This window comes from Perna viridis, chromosome 14, assembly GCF_037379345.1.
Source record: "Perna viridis isolate PV_CMFRI_1.1 ecotype Kerala chromosome 14, ASM3737934v1, whole genome shotgun sequence".
Lineage (NCBI taxonomy): Eukaryota > Metazoa > Mollusca > Bivalvia > Mytilida > Mytilidae > Perna > Perna viridis.
The window spans coordinates 16725568-16740275 of NC_142458.1; the positions used below are offsets into that span (position 1 = coordinate 16725568).

The 14708-nt window shown below is 32.1% G+C and overlaps 1 protein-coding gene across 1 annotated transcript; it reads left to right on the forward strand.

The window, feature by feature from the left end:
• Positions 1-2720: 2720 nt before the first annotated feature.
• Positions 2721-11592, forward strand: LOC148598409 (uncharacterized). The gene is made up of 5 exons (XM_088561032.1): positions 2721-5154; positions 5835-6066; positions 7662-7839; positions 8649-8800; positions 10886-11592. Exons 1-5 carry the CDS (start codon positions 2884-2886, stop codon positions 11155-11157), a joined length of 3105 nt encoding a protein of 1034 aa, XP_088417158.1. The 5' UTR covers positions 2721-2883; the 3' UTR covers positions 11158-11592.
• Positions 11593-14708: the final 3116 nt, after the last annotated feature.

Here is a 14708-nt window from a genome sequence, read left to right on the forward strand (position 1 = left end):
TTAATTTCTATATAGCATATAAAATACTTTTTTATTTCATATTGTATTGGTATGTTGTCTTGGATGCAGTGCCAAGGGTTTGCAGTGCAATATGGGCCATTTGTTCTGTTTTGTATACTAAACTGCATCACGTTGATGTACATGTACCAATATACATTTAATACATTAAGTGGACATCCAGTAAGATACAACTACTATATTGAATGACTTCTTTCACAAGGAGCCCAATTTTTTGTCTTCTTGTTTTCTCTAAATATCAAAAATACATTCAAAGCACTTGAGTCTGTTAAACTGCTAGCATTGATAAATATTGAAATTTCTTTTTATATAAATGTATTAGTCATACCCAGTTTGTTGTGTACCTGTATTTTAAGGGACAAGTCCAAGGAATACTGCAGTTGTGGAAATTCTTGCCCCACTCAATATTGACCCACATTTACATTTTTTCTCTTTTGTTTTTTATCATTTGTGATTGACTATTGCATCTTAGGACCCAATCGGATTAAAAGTAGCTGTTATGATATGCCTCAGAGTGTAATGCAGTGTACTTGACACAAATAAAATTGTATAATTACATGTAGAACCCATAAGGAGATCAATTTATGGTTTATGTCCTTAAAATAACAATAGGTAAAGACGGTAACACTTTATCTTGAAATAGTGTGGTACTTTATATCATTATAAACATGCATTTCAATAAATCATTTTCATTTGAACCAGTATAACTGGTTTGCTCTTTGGAATTTGATATTTTCCGTTTAATATCATCTCACTTTCAATACCGGGTACCTTTCTGAAATACAAGCTATTTGAGAAAATATGTAAAAGTGCAAATGAGAACAAAAGTATCAGCGATATTTTTGTACATGTAAAACAAACAACCACACATGCTCAAATGAGTGTGGCAGTTCAAGGGTTTGATCACTGGTTGAGATAAACCAGAATATGAAATATAATATATAAATATATATATTTATATGAATATAAGTTTGGGTGGACGTTATGTCATTGACTTTTGTTCCTTTCATAAGTGTGTCAATTCGACTGATAAGATTTCAGCACACATCTTAAAATAAATTAAATAAATTGAAGAAAATGAAATACTGTAAGAGGCATCATATTCTTTTTCAAATTTCAATTTAGTCTACTTCGTCCTCTCACAGGTTTCACCTGGTTCATATTATATTTGTTTGCAATTTATCTTACCAGAATCAACTGGTACAAAATTCTTTTCTGAAGCCAGTAGTAGCATAATTTATTCCCTGGCTTGCATGATATTTCTTTTCAATGCAGTAGATGCAGTTACATCTTGTAGAAAACTAATACACTGTCTTCAATGTAGTCTTTATGATTATGAATGGTCTTTAAACCAACAACATCTTTGTTGGGACCAAACTGACTCCTTCGTAAAAGAAGGGATACGCTTTCAAATAATTACATGAACATGGACAAGGAATGATTTATACTTTCTTTAGTGCTTAAGAGTGTTTCCTATCCAGCTTGTAGAAATGATTTTCTGCTCTCTAACACGTAAAACAAACAGACAAATTCCGAAAGATGAACAAAACTTCTTGGTGTAATGGTGGCTGTCATTTTACAATTAACTATTTTAATTCATAATTGAGAAGTTCTTACCTAGCAGGGCACCAATAGGGTAAAAAGATTTATATGGTATCTTTTAGGCAGTAATATGATAATTTCACAATACAAAATAAAACAAAAACTAGGTATAGCTTTTTTAAAGCTAGAAAAAGCAATTCAGCTTCTAACATAAAAACAAAAAATTGCCAAAAATGGTAATTTCATTTTAAATCTTTGATTTTTTCAATGATCCAAAAGGTGTTTATCTCACAGAAACAAATTGACAAAATAAATCAAAGGCTATAGAATATCATGATATCAAAAAAACATTTTTTCCTGCATGTCATTAATAATATCACAAATAAGCGTTCTGGAAATGAAAAGTGAAAACCTATATATAGCTAGTAGTCGGGGAATATAGAGCCAATTATTTCGCTGTACCTGTGTTTAATGTTGTTTTGGGGGTCAACTGCAGCCTGCCCTGTGGTGTGAGGGTTTCTTTGTCGTTCACTGAAGACCGATGGATTGATCTGCCATTTTGCATCACTGTTTATTTGTTGTCCCTTTGACATATTCATCATATCCATTCGTGCAATAAAGTGAAACTATAAAGCAATATTAAAAATGTCTTAACCAACCTGTTGAATAAATGGCTTTTGTTGTGTTTACTGAACATTCCAACTAATGTTCAATCATTCAAGATATGACAATGCAAGTATTCTAATAACTTTAAAATCCTGCGACACGATCTGGCGAGGAATAATGTGATACACTCCAAAACATTGTGTGTCCGCCTGTTGGTCCATTTCCTGAAGAAAACTTTAGAAGATAAAGAAGAATCTTTTTTCAAACTTTTTATTATTATTATTTTATGAAAATAAATGATCAAATCTATTTTGTAGATAATCATTAATGTCTCACTTGATGCCTTCTTTTATTTTCTGAACCCACAACCTTTGCCATAAAAAAAATAATAAGGCGAAACCCACGTAAATTGAAACTCCAAATGAACCGAACGCGTATTTACACCAGGCACTTTATAAAATCCCTCTATATATAGTAATATAGTAACATTGTTTTGAACCTCGGTAAACATCTGTCGATTTGTATCTTAGCTTTATTTCTTTCCAGAGAATGGCTGAACAGCTAAGAAAAATAAAATTAATTTTACTTTTTGGATCAATATTGACAGTTGCTCAAAGTTTAGAACAAATAGCGAAAAATTCCGACCTACGCAAGTTTTGCTTAATATTTGCCTTGCCAGGAAGATCAAATGGTCCGAATATCGACAAGTTCAAATCAATGTTTAATGTTCATCTTGACAAAGTTGGCAAGGAAATATTTGGCAGTTCAGACCATCTAACGAGAATGCAGGAAACTCAAGGATGTTCATTTAAAAATAGCTCAACACTGAAATGTGCCTACCATAGAATATCAAAGATCGGAAATTATCTCATTGAAGACATGAAATCACTTGAGAAGCATTTAGATCCCAGGCTTAACAAAACTGGAATGATGTATGGTTTTCTGCTGTCTTCTTGGTATATGGACAGAGTTTTTCTTAATTTGAAATGTACAGTTGTTGATCCAAACGAACCTCGCCCAACCTTCCAATGGAAAAGGATTGCAAAGTGGAGTAAAATTCTACTATCGCGACAAGACTTCTGTAGTTGGTCAAAACCTTTTCAAAGAACAGTTGCAATTAATTTAAGAAGAGAAGTAATGAACATATGCAATAAAGATGGCTCTGAGCCAATTTGTCATTTAAAGCCTATTTTCGACCTTGTAGACTCAATTGATCATATGTGTAACTTAGTGTCATTAGATAATTGGAAACACGAATCAGAAATATTCAAAAAATACCTATATGCAATACGATCGTATATTTATTTCATAAAATTAAACATGCCTACTGCTATTTCTGAAATGTTTGATGATAAATTGAAAGAGGATGTTGTGAGAGCGGGACTGATAGATATAATCAGTACATTTTTTAAGGAATTTAAGGCCAATGATTTGTCTCTAACCGTAAATCTTTTGAAGGTTCTTCCACAAACAGTGCACATGCCATGCGATTATAACGCCCCCTTTCCATCGTTCAAGTGGTTGGTCTGTTCCTCGGCAAAGGTTTATCAGGAGCTTCGTCTTTACATTGAGACTTGTGTTGATAAAAATAACACACTTAGTGGCATCAAATTTTTGACTTCTAATATGAACATTCGGACATACATTCAAAATATAAAACAATCTCAAATTCAGGAATTGGCAGAAAAAAATGTGATTAATATACAATTAGTAGCTACCAATATCCAAAACAACATTCAGGACCGCTTTCAAAGTCTCGGATTGTATTTTAGGAAGATTGCTTCTTATGAAAAGGAAAAGCTAAATGCAGATATCCTTTACATCAGAGATCGAATAAATGAATACTGGAAAAGGTTTTATGCCAAAGTTAGTGATCTCCAGGCAAAACTAAAAAAGCTTATAGAATTTTACATTGGAGGTGCCGCAGGAGAACTAGCTCAAGCTGTACTTAAAATGGCCATGCGGGTAGCTAAAGCAGGAAATCCCATCAAGTGGCTGACATCCAGTGGTAACGCTGATGACATTTTAGAATCCGCAAACGAAATTGCAGCAGCGTCCAGACTTCTAACTGAATCAATCAGAAGTTCTAAAAATTTCCACAAACTTGTTGATTATAGCAAAAACATTGCAGGAAAACTGATGAAAAATGAAAATATTATGACAATTGTCAAGAAAATAATTGACAACGCAATACAAATCGCTGATACAAATGGTGAAGGATTTGAAGCAGTTCAATCAGAATTCCTTCGGGAGTATAAAAATTATCCCCCACAAGTTACAAAAGATGAATTGGTAAAGCTTGAATCATACTGGAATTTGTTCATAGACGAGATTTGTGACGGTATAAGTGAACTGGAAAATGCCGGAACAAGCGTTGCAAAAACGGTCGAGGACACAAGACTTCAATGTCGTGAAGTCAAAATTAGCGCTGCAGAGCTCGTAGCAACACAAGAAGAGGTATACGATCTACAATTTGAACTAATGGAGACAATGGCAACGGTAATGTCACGACTTACTCAAATTCAAAGTTCTAAAATAATTGGAAAAGGTCCGAAAGCACCTAATCCCTCCAATCTATCTATGGATAATATTGTAATGTTGATGGCGGCTTCTTCGTTGTCGTATAACATTCTCCTGTCAACAAATGTTCAAAAACTGTGCAATATAATGGAATATAAACATGGACGAAAACCGTCTATGTGTAACGGATTGGCTACAGATGTCGACAAATTAACCGCTCTATCAGACCCTATATGCCGCACTGAATTTAAATATATAACAGTTTCAACAAAAAAGCCAGATAATAAACGTGATTATTCTTGGTTGGATTTAACTAAACTATATAGAGGGGAAACTGTTGCATTCCAAATACCAAACAGTAAGTGGTGGGTTGACCATGCACGTATTTCATCCTCTCATAGACATTACAGCTTTTATCTTTCTGCCCTTGAGCTATTCATGCCAACCAGTAGTTACAGGACACGATCAGTAAGTCAAGAATTTCAAATGTTATTAAGGAATGGTTGTTATATTGTTTCGATAAAAAGTGCACCACGGGCATTTAGGTTTTTTTCAAATATACTTAATCATGTAACAACCATTCCTAATTATTCAATTGTAGTATCAAAATTCAACGAGTAAATCTTAACGTAAGGTTGTTGACGTCATAGTCACATTACAACATTCGGTCTATGAGATTATTAGAAATGTTTGTATCTAATGTGAAAATGTATTACCTCTGAAATTTATATTGACGATTGAATTTCAGCAATTACAAAACAAAACATCCACATGTCTATGTTATGTTTAAAACGACCCAATATAATAAGACTTGCAAGACAAAAAAAAAGACTTTTTTTAATTAGATATACAGAAAAAAATGCTTTGTCATTAGAATTGAGCATTTGATACAATATTCACATGTGCTTAAAGTTTCAAATCAATACATTTAGAAATTCATGAGATTCGCAAGTAATAAATATGCATGTATAATGTTTCATTATCAAACAATTGCGAACGTATGTCTAGAGAAATGTTTTAAATATACATAATGTAACACGATGGTCATGTCTTATGAATAGAACACTTCCTAATGATCTTTTGAAAGTGAGCACTTAACATGCAATGTCCTTTTCTAATTCGTAATTTTGATTCATATTTGTTATTAGGTTTATATTCACGTAACACCAACTAACATCGACAACAAATTGACAGACAATGCCAAGACTAATTATGTGATAACGCCTTTAAAGGATTTGATACATATCTTACACACGTCATTCGAAGAAGGGCAAAGTGGAAGATGTAGAAGTTGGGAGAAAATACCTAACCCATACTTCAATTGTGGACAAAATACACGTCCGTTATTTACAGCATTGTGTCCGACTGGGGTCAAATGGGGTAAACATATATTCAAAATGTTCATGACATATTTTTTTTGAGTGGTGAATGATCTTTGTGCTTGATTTTTTTTTAAATTATTTACTATCAATTGCTTCAGATTTGTGATTGCACATTATGATTTGTAACCAGAGTCTTCATTTAAGACATGCAAAAGGGCGATTTGTATAGCTGACATTTGGCACTGACCAGTCGTAATTATGTTGATACCGTTATCTTCCGAATTATAGTTTAACAATTTTTATATTCATATTGCTAATATGTTTTTTAAAATATTTCTGATTGAGAAAATATTTTGAATTTGGTTGACTGTTGACTTTTTATAATCCCCTCTTTTATGACTCACAGACGGGCAACGTGTGGTACACAAAAAGGCATATTTGCAATATGCTTGATTTTCTCATGTTTGTCACACTTGGAGGTGCTATTTTTCAACAAAAAGTTGGCATTATAATGGGCCCTAACTATGCTTCTCACATAGTTGATTTGTTTTTACACTCATACAAGACTTAATTTCTTCAGAAACTCGTAAAGAATAATTATCTAATGCATGCCAAATCCTTCAACTTTAAATGCAGAATTATTGATAATGTATTGTCCATCAGCAACCCTTCGCATTTTTCACTAAAGCCTGAGATGAAGGAGACTACATAAATAGCTTGTCCTGCATCTTTTTTGGACCTTAATCTCAAATTTGACAACAGTGGTAATCTTATCACTAGGATTTATGATAAAGTAGACGACTTTGATTTTAATATCATTAATTGCCCTTACCTGTGCAATGATTTCCATTCATCTCTTGCATATATTTCATAATTAATTCTCTATGCTTTGGCAAGTACTAAATACTCCGATGTCCTTGAAAGCCATAACTATCAGTATATTAAACTCCTGAGTCAGGGTTATGAGGAAATGCTTTTAAAAAAGCCTCTTACCAAATTCTGTTTTCGAAATCAGTCCTTGATTGACAAATATCCAGTTTCATCTAAAACAAGGAGTAATGAGTTATTTTTCTTTTGGTATAGTATTCTTTGTGTACTGACCGCTGATTTACCGATTATGACAAAAGCATGCTAATGTTTTTTTAAATACCACTAATACATTCACGCCACAATGAAGAGGGAGGTTTAGCGCGCTGTAGATTCACCCCGCCATTTGTTTGAAATACCTATACCAAGACAGGACCATTGTGATACTAGCTGCTCCTTGGTGTAATTTCTATTTTGCTTGATTTATATATTTGGAGATGACTTGGTTATGAGTCGGTTTAGTGTTCGGTAATTTTGTTGGTACCCTTATATATTGTATTCATAAGTCTTGTCACCGATACAGAGGACACATATTTCTATGATCCATTTCCTGTTTAGTGTAAAAAAAAACTTTGTAACGTTGAAATGCTAAGATCTGTATTACCTTTCATCGAGATACATATACCTACTCTCTAAAACTATTCAAACAATAACTTATAAGAATGTGTTTTATATTCGAGTATTTAGATTAAATTTTAGGTTACAATATATAAAGACGAAAAAACAAACATAATTTATATGTCACTTTCATGAGATATAAATGATGTGTTATCTTATGCTTTGCAGAATCAAAAAACGACGATATCCTGTTGCCTTCAATATATTCAAAATTCAATATACGAATTGAAGGCTACCAGGATCTGTATTTGAGCAAACCAGTTACCGACGTCGATCTACAGATGGGTATTCGGTTTTGTTCTTTACGTACAGATGATACTCATCGCAAGAAACGACACAATACAAGGTAAAATATTTGTATATGTATGTGTCAAGGGAAACAGAATACTCAGTCAAACTGTCACATCAATAAAGACTCCTGTTAAATATAAAAAAATGACCCTAAGATCGCTGAAAAATTAAACTCATTAAAGTCAGCGGCAATTAAAGTGAATAAAATAACGTCATATCCGTTCAGCGAACCATAAGGCAGAAGTCATCACCGGTAATCCGAGTTATATTTGAGAGAAAGTTCCAGGTTAAGTTTCAGGAGTGACGCTGAGATAATTTCTAGTTACACAAAAAGTTAATCAATTCTTTAACGTAAAAAAGAATTTGTATGCGATTGTGTAATAATTAAAAATATTAACCGGTCTGAATCAAATATTCATAACTATTTGCCAGTGTGACTTGAAAAAAGTATCACAATAATAAACTAAGTAAATACGAGTTAGAAACATATAAGTTTTTACATGTGTAAATCTTATAAATATTTATGACATATAAGTTTCTTAAACATAGAAATAAGGAACCATAATTATATGCTAGTGGCCAAATGAGATTTATCTATTTATCATATTAAATTATATCATAAGTCTTGCATTTACAAGCTCACAAATTAAAATAATTTAAGTGCATAGGAAGGGTAAGCTAAACAAACCTAGAGGTTAAAGGGACTCGCTATACAAAATGTTCACAAATAAGGTGAATCAGCAGCAGAATTAATCACTGGATTTGTAGTCAAGCAAGTACTATTGTAATGGCAGGTATCATATCTAGAAACAAAGCAAAAAATAGTCTTCAAGTTTCACATCTAATAAGTGTAATACATTTCAGAAAATCTTTATATGAACCATTTGATCGGATTAGACGACAGAGCGGTTCAAGTAAATGTTGTTCACAGGAAAAACATTTTTACTCTGAGAAAACAAGGTCATGCGAACCTTGTCCTGTCGGATCAAAAAGTTACTTTAACAGTCTATTTTGTGGTAAGTTACAATCAGATGTCTAATCAATCCTGTTTAGAAGATAATCAAATAAAAGATTGAACCAATATTGTCGATAAAAAACATTTTCATCATTTAACCTAAATGACAAGTTGGTTTTTAAAGCGGCACAGCCCTGATATAAATCCATTTGTAGCATAGAGTCACAGGTTAAGTCCTTATGGTCAATATGAAAACAACTTAAAATAATTTCACAACCAACTTTAACTTCAATAATAAATTGTTTGTTTGTTTTGTTTGTCTTGGTTTTTGTTTTGTTTTGTCGGGTGGTAACTCTTTTGAAAACCAAATTAGTAATAAAAGGCTGAGATTTGATGAAAAACTGTATATACATAACAAAAAGTGTTCAAACCAGGCAGACAAAATGTCATGCTTTAAATTGTAAAATCATGCTGGATAAAAAGTTATACTACTCGTTCAATTTCATGTTCATCCTCAAATGTTTCGGCGTTTTATATCAATAGTTAGAACTGTCAAATGCTTTATTATAATGTTTGATTATTTAAATGAATTTGTCTATTGGGATTTGTTTTCACAAATTCCGCATTATTTGCTTTATTTACAACGTAAACTGTTGAGGAATTGAATCAACATGCCTCTGCTCGTTAAGATTCCTCCAACTAGTGGTCTTTCAGGAACACTACTATTGTATTGAGGATTGTTAAAGTGGGTCTAAAGTTTTCATGCTAAAAGTGTTGGCGATTCTTATATTGGCGGACAAAGAACTCAATGCCATAATACATATTTCGCGGTTTTAGAAAGACTGCTAAAATATGCCATCATTAGCAACCTGACAGAATTATCCATTATACGCTATGTGGTTTAACAAAGATATATAGGGTCTTTATTCCTGTTTCATCTTTGTCAGTTCGGACTCCGTCAGTGCCAGTGCTGTTGTATTTAGAACTTTGTTTTCCTTCTGTGAAAACTAAAATTCTGAATTTAACATGTTAAGTACCAGTGTAATATAAGATTAAGTCAATGACTCTGGAAAGATTTATGGCGAAGAAAAACCCATGGATCAGATGCTATGATGGTCTAAATATGCTATATTTTAGGTGGAAATAGTCCTTTCTGTATTTAGATCTGTACGTTTGAAAAAAGTATACTTTAACATCCCACTTAAATCAAAGAAATCAAACCAAATCAAGAACAATAACTCTTGCAAAGAGCTAAAAATGTTTATGTGATATAAAATGGTTTAAAGAAAAGTGGGTTTTCGACATGCCCGAATCACCTTCTCTCTTCATGTTTTTGGGGTTTATTTTTATAAAGACTGCTACGTAAGTCAGAAAAATCACATTCAATGTGTGGTCTCTTCCTTAACAGATTATACTCGTTCATGCTTCTGACACAAAGCAGAATATTGACTCATCTACATTTTAATATGATTGCAATCGGAATAGAAATTAGAAAAAAAGAAATTTCAATGTTTATTTTTTTTTTTTTGGAACTGGAAGGTTTTTGTAGTCCAGAACGTGACGTATCAAAGCTAAGTTCTCGGCGTTCACAGCGAATATGGCTAATGAAACAACTCTTTGACAACAATATCAATATAAAATCCCGAATAAGAAAAAAACTATGTTTATCTCCGATTTCTATTAAACTTGAATTATCTCAGAGTGATAAATATTTAACTATTTGATGATATATATATATAAGAGTTTAAAATTGGTGTCATTACGTTTTGTGCTTCTGTGAAATCATAAGATATTGAAATTGTTACTGATGATTCTTTTGAGTTGGCATTAATCACGTCAAAAATCATATTTGAGACGAAAAGGCTTGATTTAGGAATTGCATTAGATTTTAGCGTAAGTGGTAAAGTTCCAAAATTATGCTGAATATAGTAGACTTTAGGTGTTTATTTATAAATATATATTTGCTTTGCAAATTTGACAGTTCTATCATCATTGGGGATTTTTTTTACCTTTCTGTGCTTACATTATCTTCTGAAGCTGTGTAGCGAATTTAATTTTCTCTTTCTGAGGCATTTATATATCATTTGTAACATAAACGTATTGTAATTAAAAAAGTTATATTGATTTTATATAATGACCTTTGCAGGTAATGTCATTGATGTTCGTCACAATGATAACATAACAACAGATTTTACGTATGACAAGGCAGTTAGACTTTGCACGAAGTTTGGATCATCTATATCGTCTTTACAGTTGTTTCAGGAGGCTAAGAATTTAGGTCAAAAGTCATGCGTTTGTGGTTGGTTAGATGGAGAAAAAGTTGATTCACTCACTGCAAGAAGTGAATGTTCCAGCAAGTCAAGTTGCACAAAAACCGGGACACGATATGTCCATTGCAAAGCAGTATTTACCACTTAAGTATAAAGCTGTAATGTTTATTTCAATTAGTAGAACGTGCGTTCATTTCAGTTTTTCTATTGAGTATTGATGTTTGTTTTTGTTGTTTCTGTGTTTATGCCTTGAAATTAGAATTACTGTTTTGATTTCATCGTGGTTGAATTTATTTTAAAGTTGTAGTCAACATTTTTTGCATGATATAACTCTTAGATTTTTGTAAAATAATTTTGAGTTAACATGTACATTTAAATAAAGATCAACACTTCAGTTCAAAGATAAAAGTACAAATTGGATTTTTTGATAAGTACTTAAGAAAAGAAGATATATTTACCTACATCATGGAATTATTTCGTAAAACGGAAAATGGAAATATAATAGCAAGTATTGTAACTGTCGACTTAAAAATGTAACTACCACGTTCTTTTCACGACATTGAAAATAAATAAAATTACCATAGGTAGCAAAAGAATGTCTTTCTATTCTGTTTTTAATTAAAGATACATATAAAAATGTCATTTTTTGCGAAGAAAAATTCTTTATTTGTATTAAATGCAAAGCTTTGCAAAAACGCATCGACTGCGAAAAGAACAAATAAACAAAATATTTTGATAACAGTGATAAAATACAAATACACTCACAACGATGCTCCAACAGTCATGTTATATAACGTTATATTATGAAATGTTTTCAAATAGCACACATTATGAAAAAAACAACGACGAAAGAACCAAACAAAAACGTGAAATAATACCATTTATTCTTCATTTTGCGTCCTCTAAATCGGATGCGTCCTTATAGTGCATAAGATTCTTAATAGAAAAAAAACATTCAACCAAAACAGTGAATTTAAACAAACAATCACGTTGTGCACGCTATTCAAGTGTCCACCACGGACATTGAGGCTATTTCAAATAGACCGAAAACATAAAATAGCCATTTCTCATTATTTAATTTAAGTATCAAAATCCAACGAGTAGATTAATATTAAAAAATATTGATGACGTCACAGTCATTACAAAATTTGGCCTATGACATCATAGATGAAATATTTTATCCAATCAAAAACTATGTTTTGAAATGAAATTATTGCACTATTGCATGCTAAACATCAACATTATCTTTCACCCTACAACCTTACTGAGGATGAAGCGTCATTATTAACTGATAGTCTTAATTTCTGCCCAGTTCCAGATTCTGTAAATTAAACCATCTTGACCGAGAAACTTGACAACTTTGCCAGAAGTTTGAGGACTAAAGAGTACTTTTGCTCAAAACAGAGTGAGGGTCTAAATGTAACTGAGATTAATTCAAAAGATAAAAACAACTATCGATTTAGTTACTTGGTCCCTAAATGGTGCAAAAGTTTAACTTTAGAATTATCTATTGATAACGTGAAATCTGATTTAACAAGAAATGTGAGGGTCAACACAGAGAGTCATGACAACTTGACAATTGGGGAGCGGGCTGGCCTTTAATGTTTAAGAACCAATGACAACATTATAATAACAACTGCAGACAAAGGCAACGCTGAAGTAATCATGGGAAAATCCGCCTACATTAATGAGGCCGAGCGTCAACTTAAAGACGACCGTTTTTTTTACCAAATTAACAACAAACCCTACTCAATTCTTTGCGGACGAAATAAAAACTGACCTAAACAAAATCTTAAAATCTACAACGGATTCAAGTGAACAGACAACGACGCGGTTCAAAGTTAGTGCATTCACGTTCTATGTACATGCATTCATGTTCATAGCAGCGACTATATATTACATCAAAATCGTCATCTGATCGAAGAATATATTATTTCAGACTTTTTTTGTTTTTAAAAATGACTATTCTTTGGTATTAAAACTCTTAAATTGATATATCTACTCTACTTGCTACGGTGTTATTAGACGGGTGCCCCGGTGTTTAATCATGTAATAAGTAGCTAGGTCACATGATACATGTACAGATAAAGTTGGACAGTAATTTTTTGAAGCGATTTTAAACGTGGGTTTTTTTTCTATTAAATGCAAAAATTCTTAAGTATGTACGTAAAAGTTAACACCATTTAAAGATTCAGTTTGATGTTAACATAAAGTGACAGTTTGATGTAAGACATGTTATTATTGGTTAATATATTTAAGACGGATGTGCGCATTTTACGTCACTCGGTGCACATTCCGGTTTAGCTTGAGGCTTGAGTAAAACGCAGTTGAAAATTGTTGCAGAAAACATTTCGCAAGTACAGCGGTGACATTCCTAATGTCTATTTTCATATATCAGGGTTGTCGATTTTTTAATCAATATAAAATATCGGAACAGGACATTGCCTATCCTTTGATCAGAGCAGAATCAGTCGAGTCCCCAGAAAAAAGAACGAACTGAAGAAAAAAAATTAAAAAAATATGCAAAGTTAAGGTTTTTTAGATCAGCAGAAAAAGTAAACAACCGTAAATTTTACAAATATAGACCCTCGCATAATAGCATATTGAACGCGTACGTTCGAGTAATATGACATGTGCAAGGGATAATATTTACCAATTGATGTTGTAAAACTCTATGATACTAATATACATGTACCTTTTCCCATTACATATCCTCTGTTTATTTCGAGGAATGTCCAATATTTATCAACTGAAAAATCTCACTTCTTATTTTAAGCACATGTACAATCTTTGATTTTTTTATAGTTCTTATTTCATAGTCGATATTGGGACTTGTGAAAGTTTTTAGTAGAATACAACCAATGTCGTAAAGAAAACAACATGCTAAACTTAAGTCATTTTTCAGTCCAAATTAGTCGTTTTTTAGCCAAAGTTTGTCTCTTTTTTGGCATTTTTGACCTTAAAAATGACTTTTTTCCCAAAACATTTTGATTAAATTTTGTCATTTTTAGTCATTTTTCCACCAAAATTACTTGTTTTTTAGCCAAAATTTGTCTTTTTTTAAGAAAAAAAATTGACTTACTTTTGTCATTTGTAGTCAACTTGATCCTTCTATTGTTTAAAATGTTGTTGATTTCTAGCTTTTTAAACCTTTAGTACACTTATAACTGCCTTGATCCCTCTTATGAACTCCTCTTGAACCTACCATTTTAATCTCTAGATGCACCCCTGGTATCATCCCGTTTTAAACTTTGTATTTGATTTATTAAAAATATGCCCTTGGATTTATTTTCTAAATAAGGTCAACAGCGTTAGTTAAGTGATATGTGATACTTAATCACTGTATATATTAGGTGCTTTTATCTTGTTCTTCCCTGACACACACCATGTTGAAAGCACAATATAACATATTTTTCCCAATAATAGTACGATGTTGTGCCAACAATATCTGTATTCAGCGCACAACATGGTTATTTTCATGCGCGCAATATAACATTTTTGTGTGCACAATATATTCATTTTGTATGCTTACTTTGATTATTTTGAACACACACTATCTTACATTATTTAGCTGTTGTTGATTCAAAATTTGATCTTATTCCAATTTTTGATAGATTTTTTCATGAACAAAAGTCAAACAGTTTTGTTTATTGGCGTTTTCTGCGTTTTGAAAATAATTTGGGTGTAAGACAATACTAA

Bases quoted from the DNA above. Each gene is read 5' to 3' on its own strand.
- LOC148598409 (XM_088561032.1), top strand. From the start codon at position 2,884: ATGTTTAATGTTCATCTTGACAAAGTTGGCAAGGAAATATTTGGCAGT. The intron at 5,155-5,834 runs GTAAGTCAAGAA...ATTTGTTATTAG, and splicing joins GTAGTTACAGGACACGATCA to GTTTATATTCACGTAACACC. The intron at 6,067-7,661 runs GTAAACATATAT...TATGCTTTGCAG, and splicing joins TCCGACTGGGGTCAAATGGG to AATCAAAAAACGACGATATC.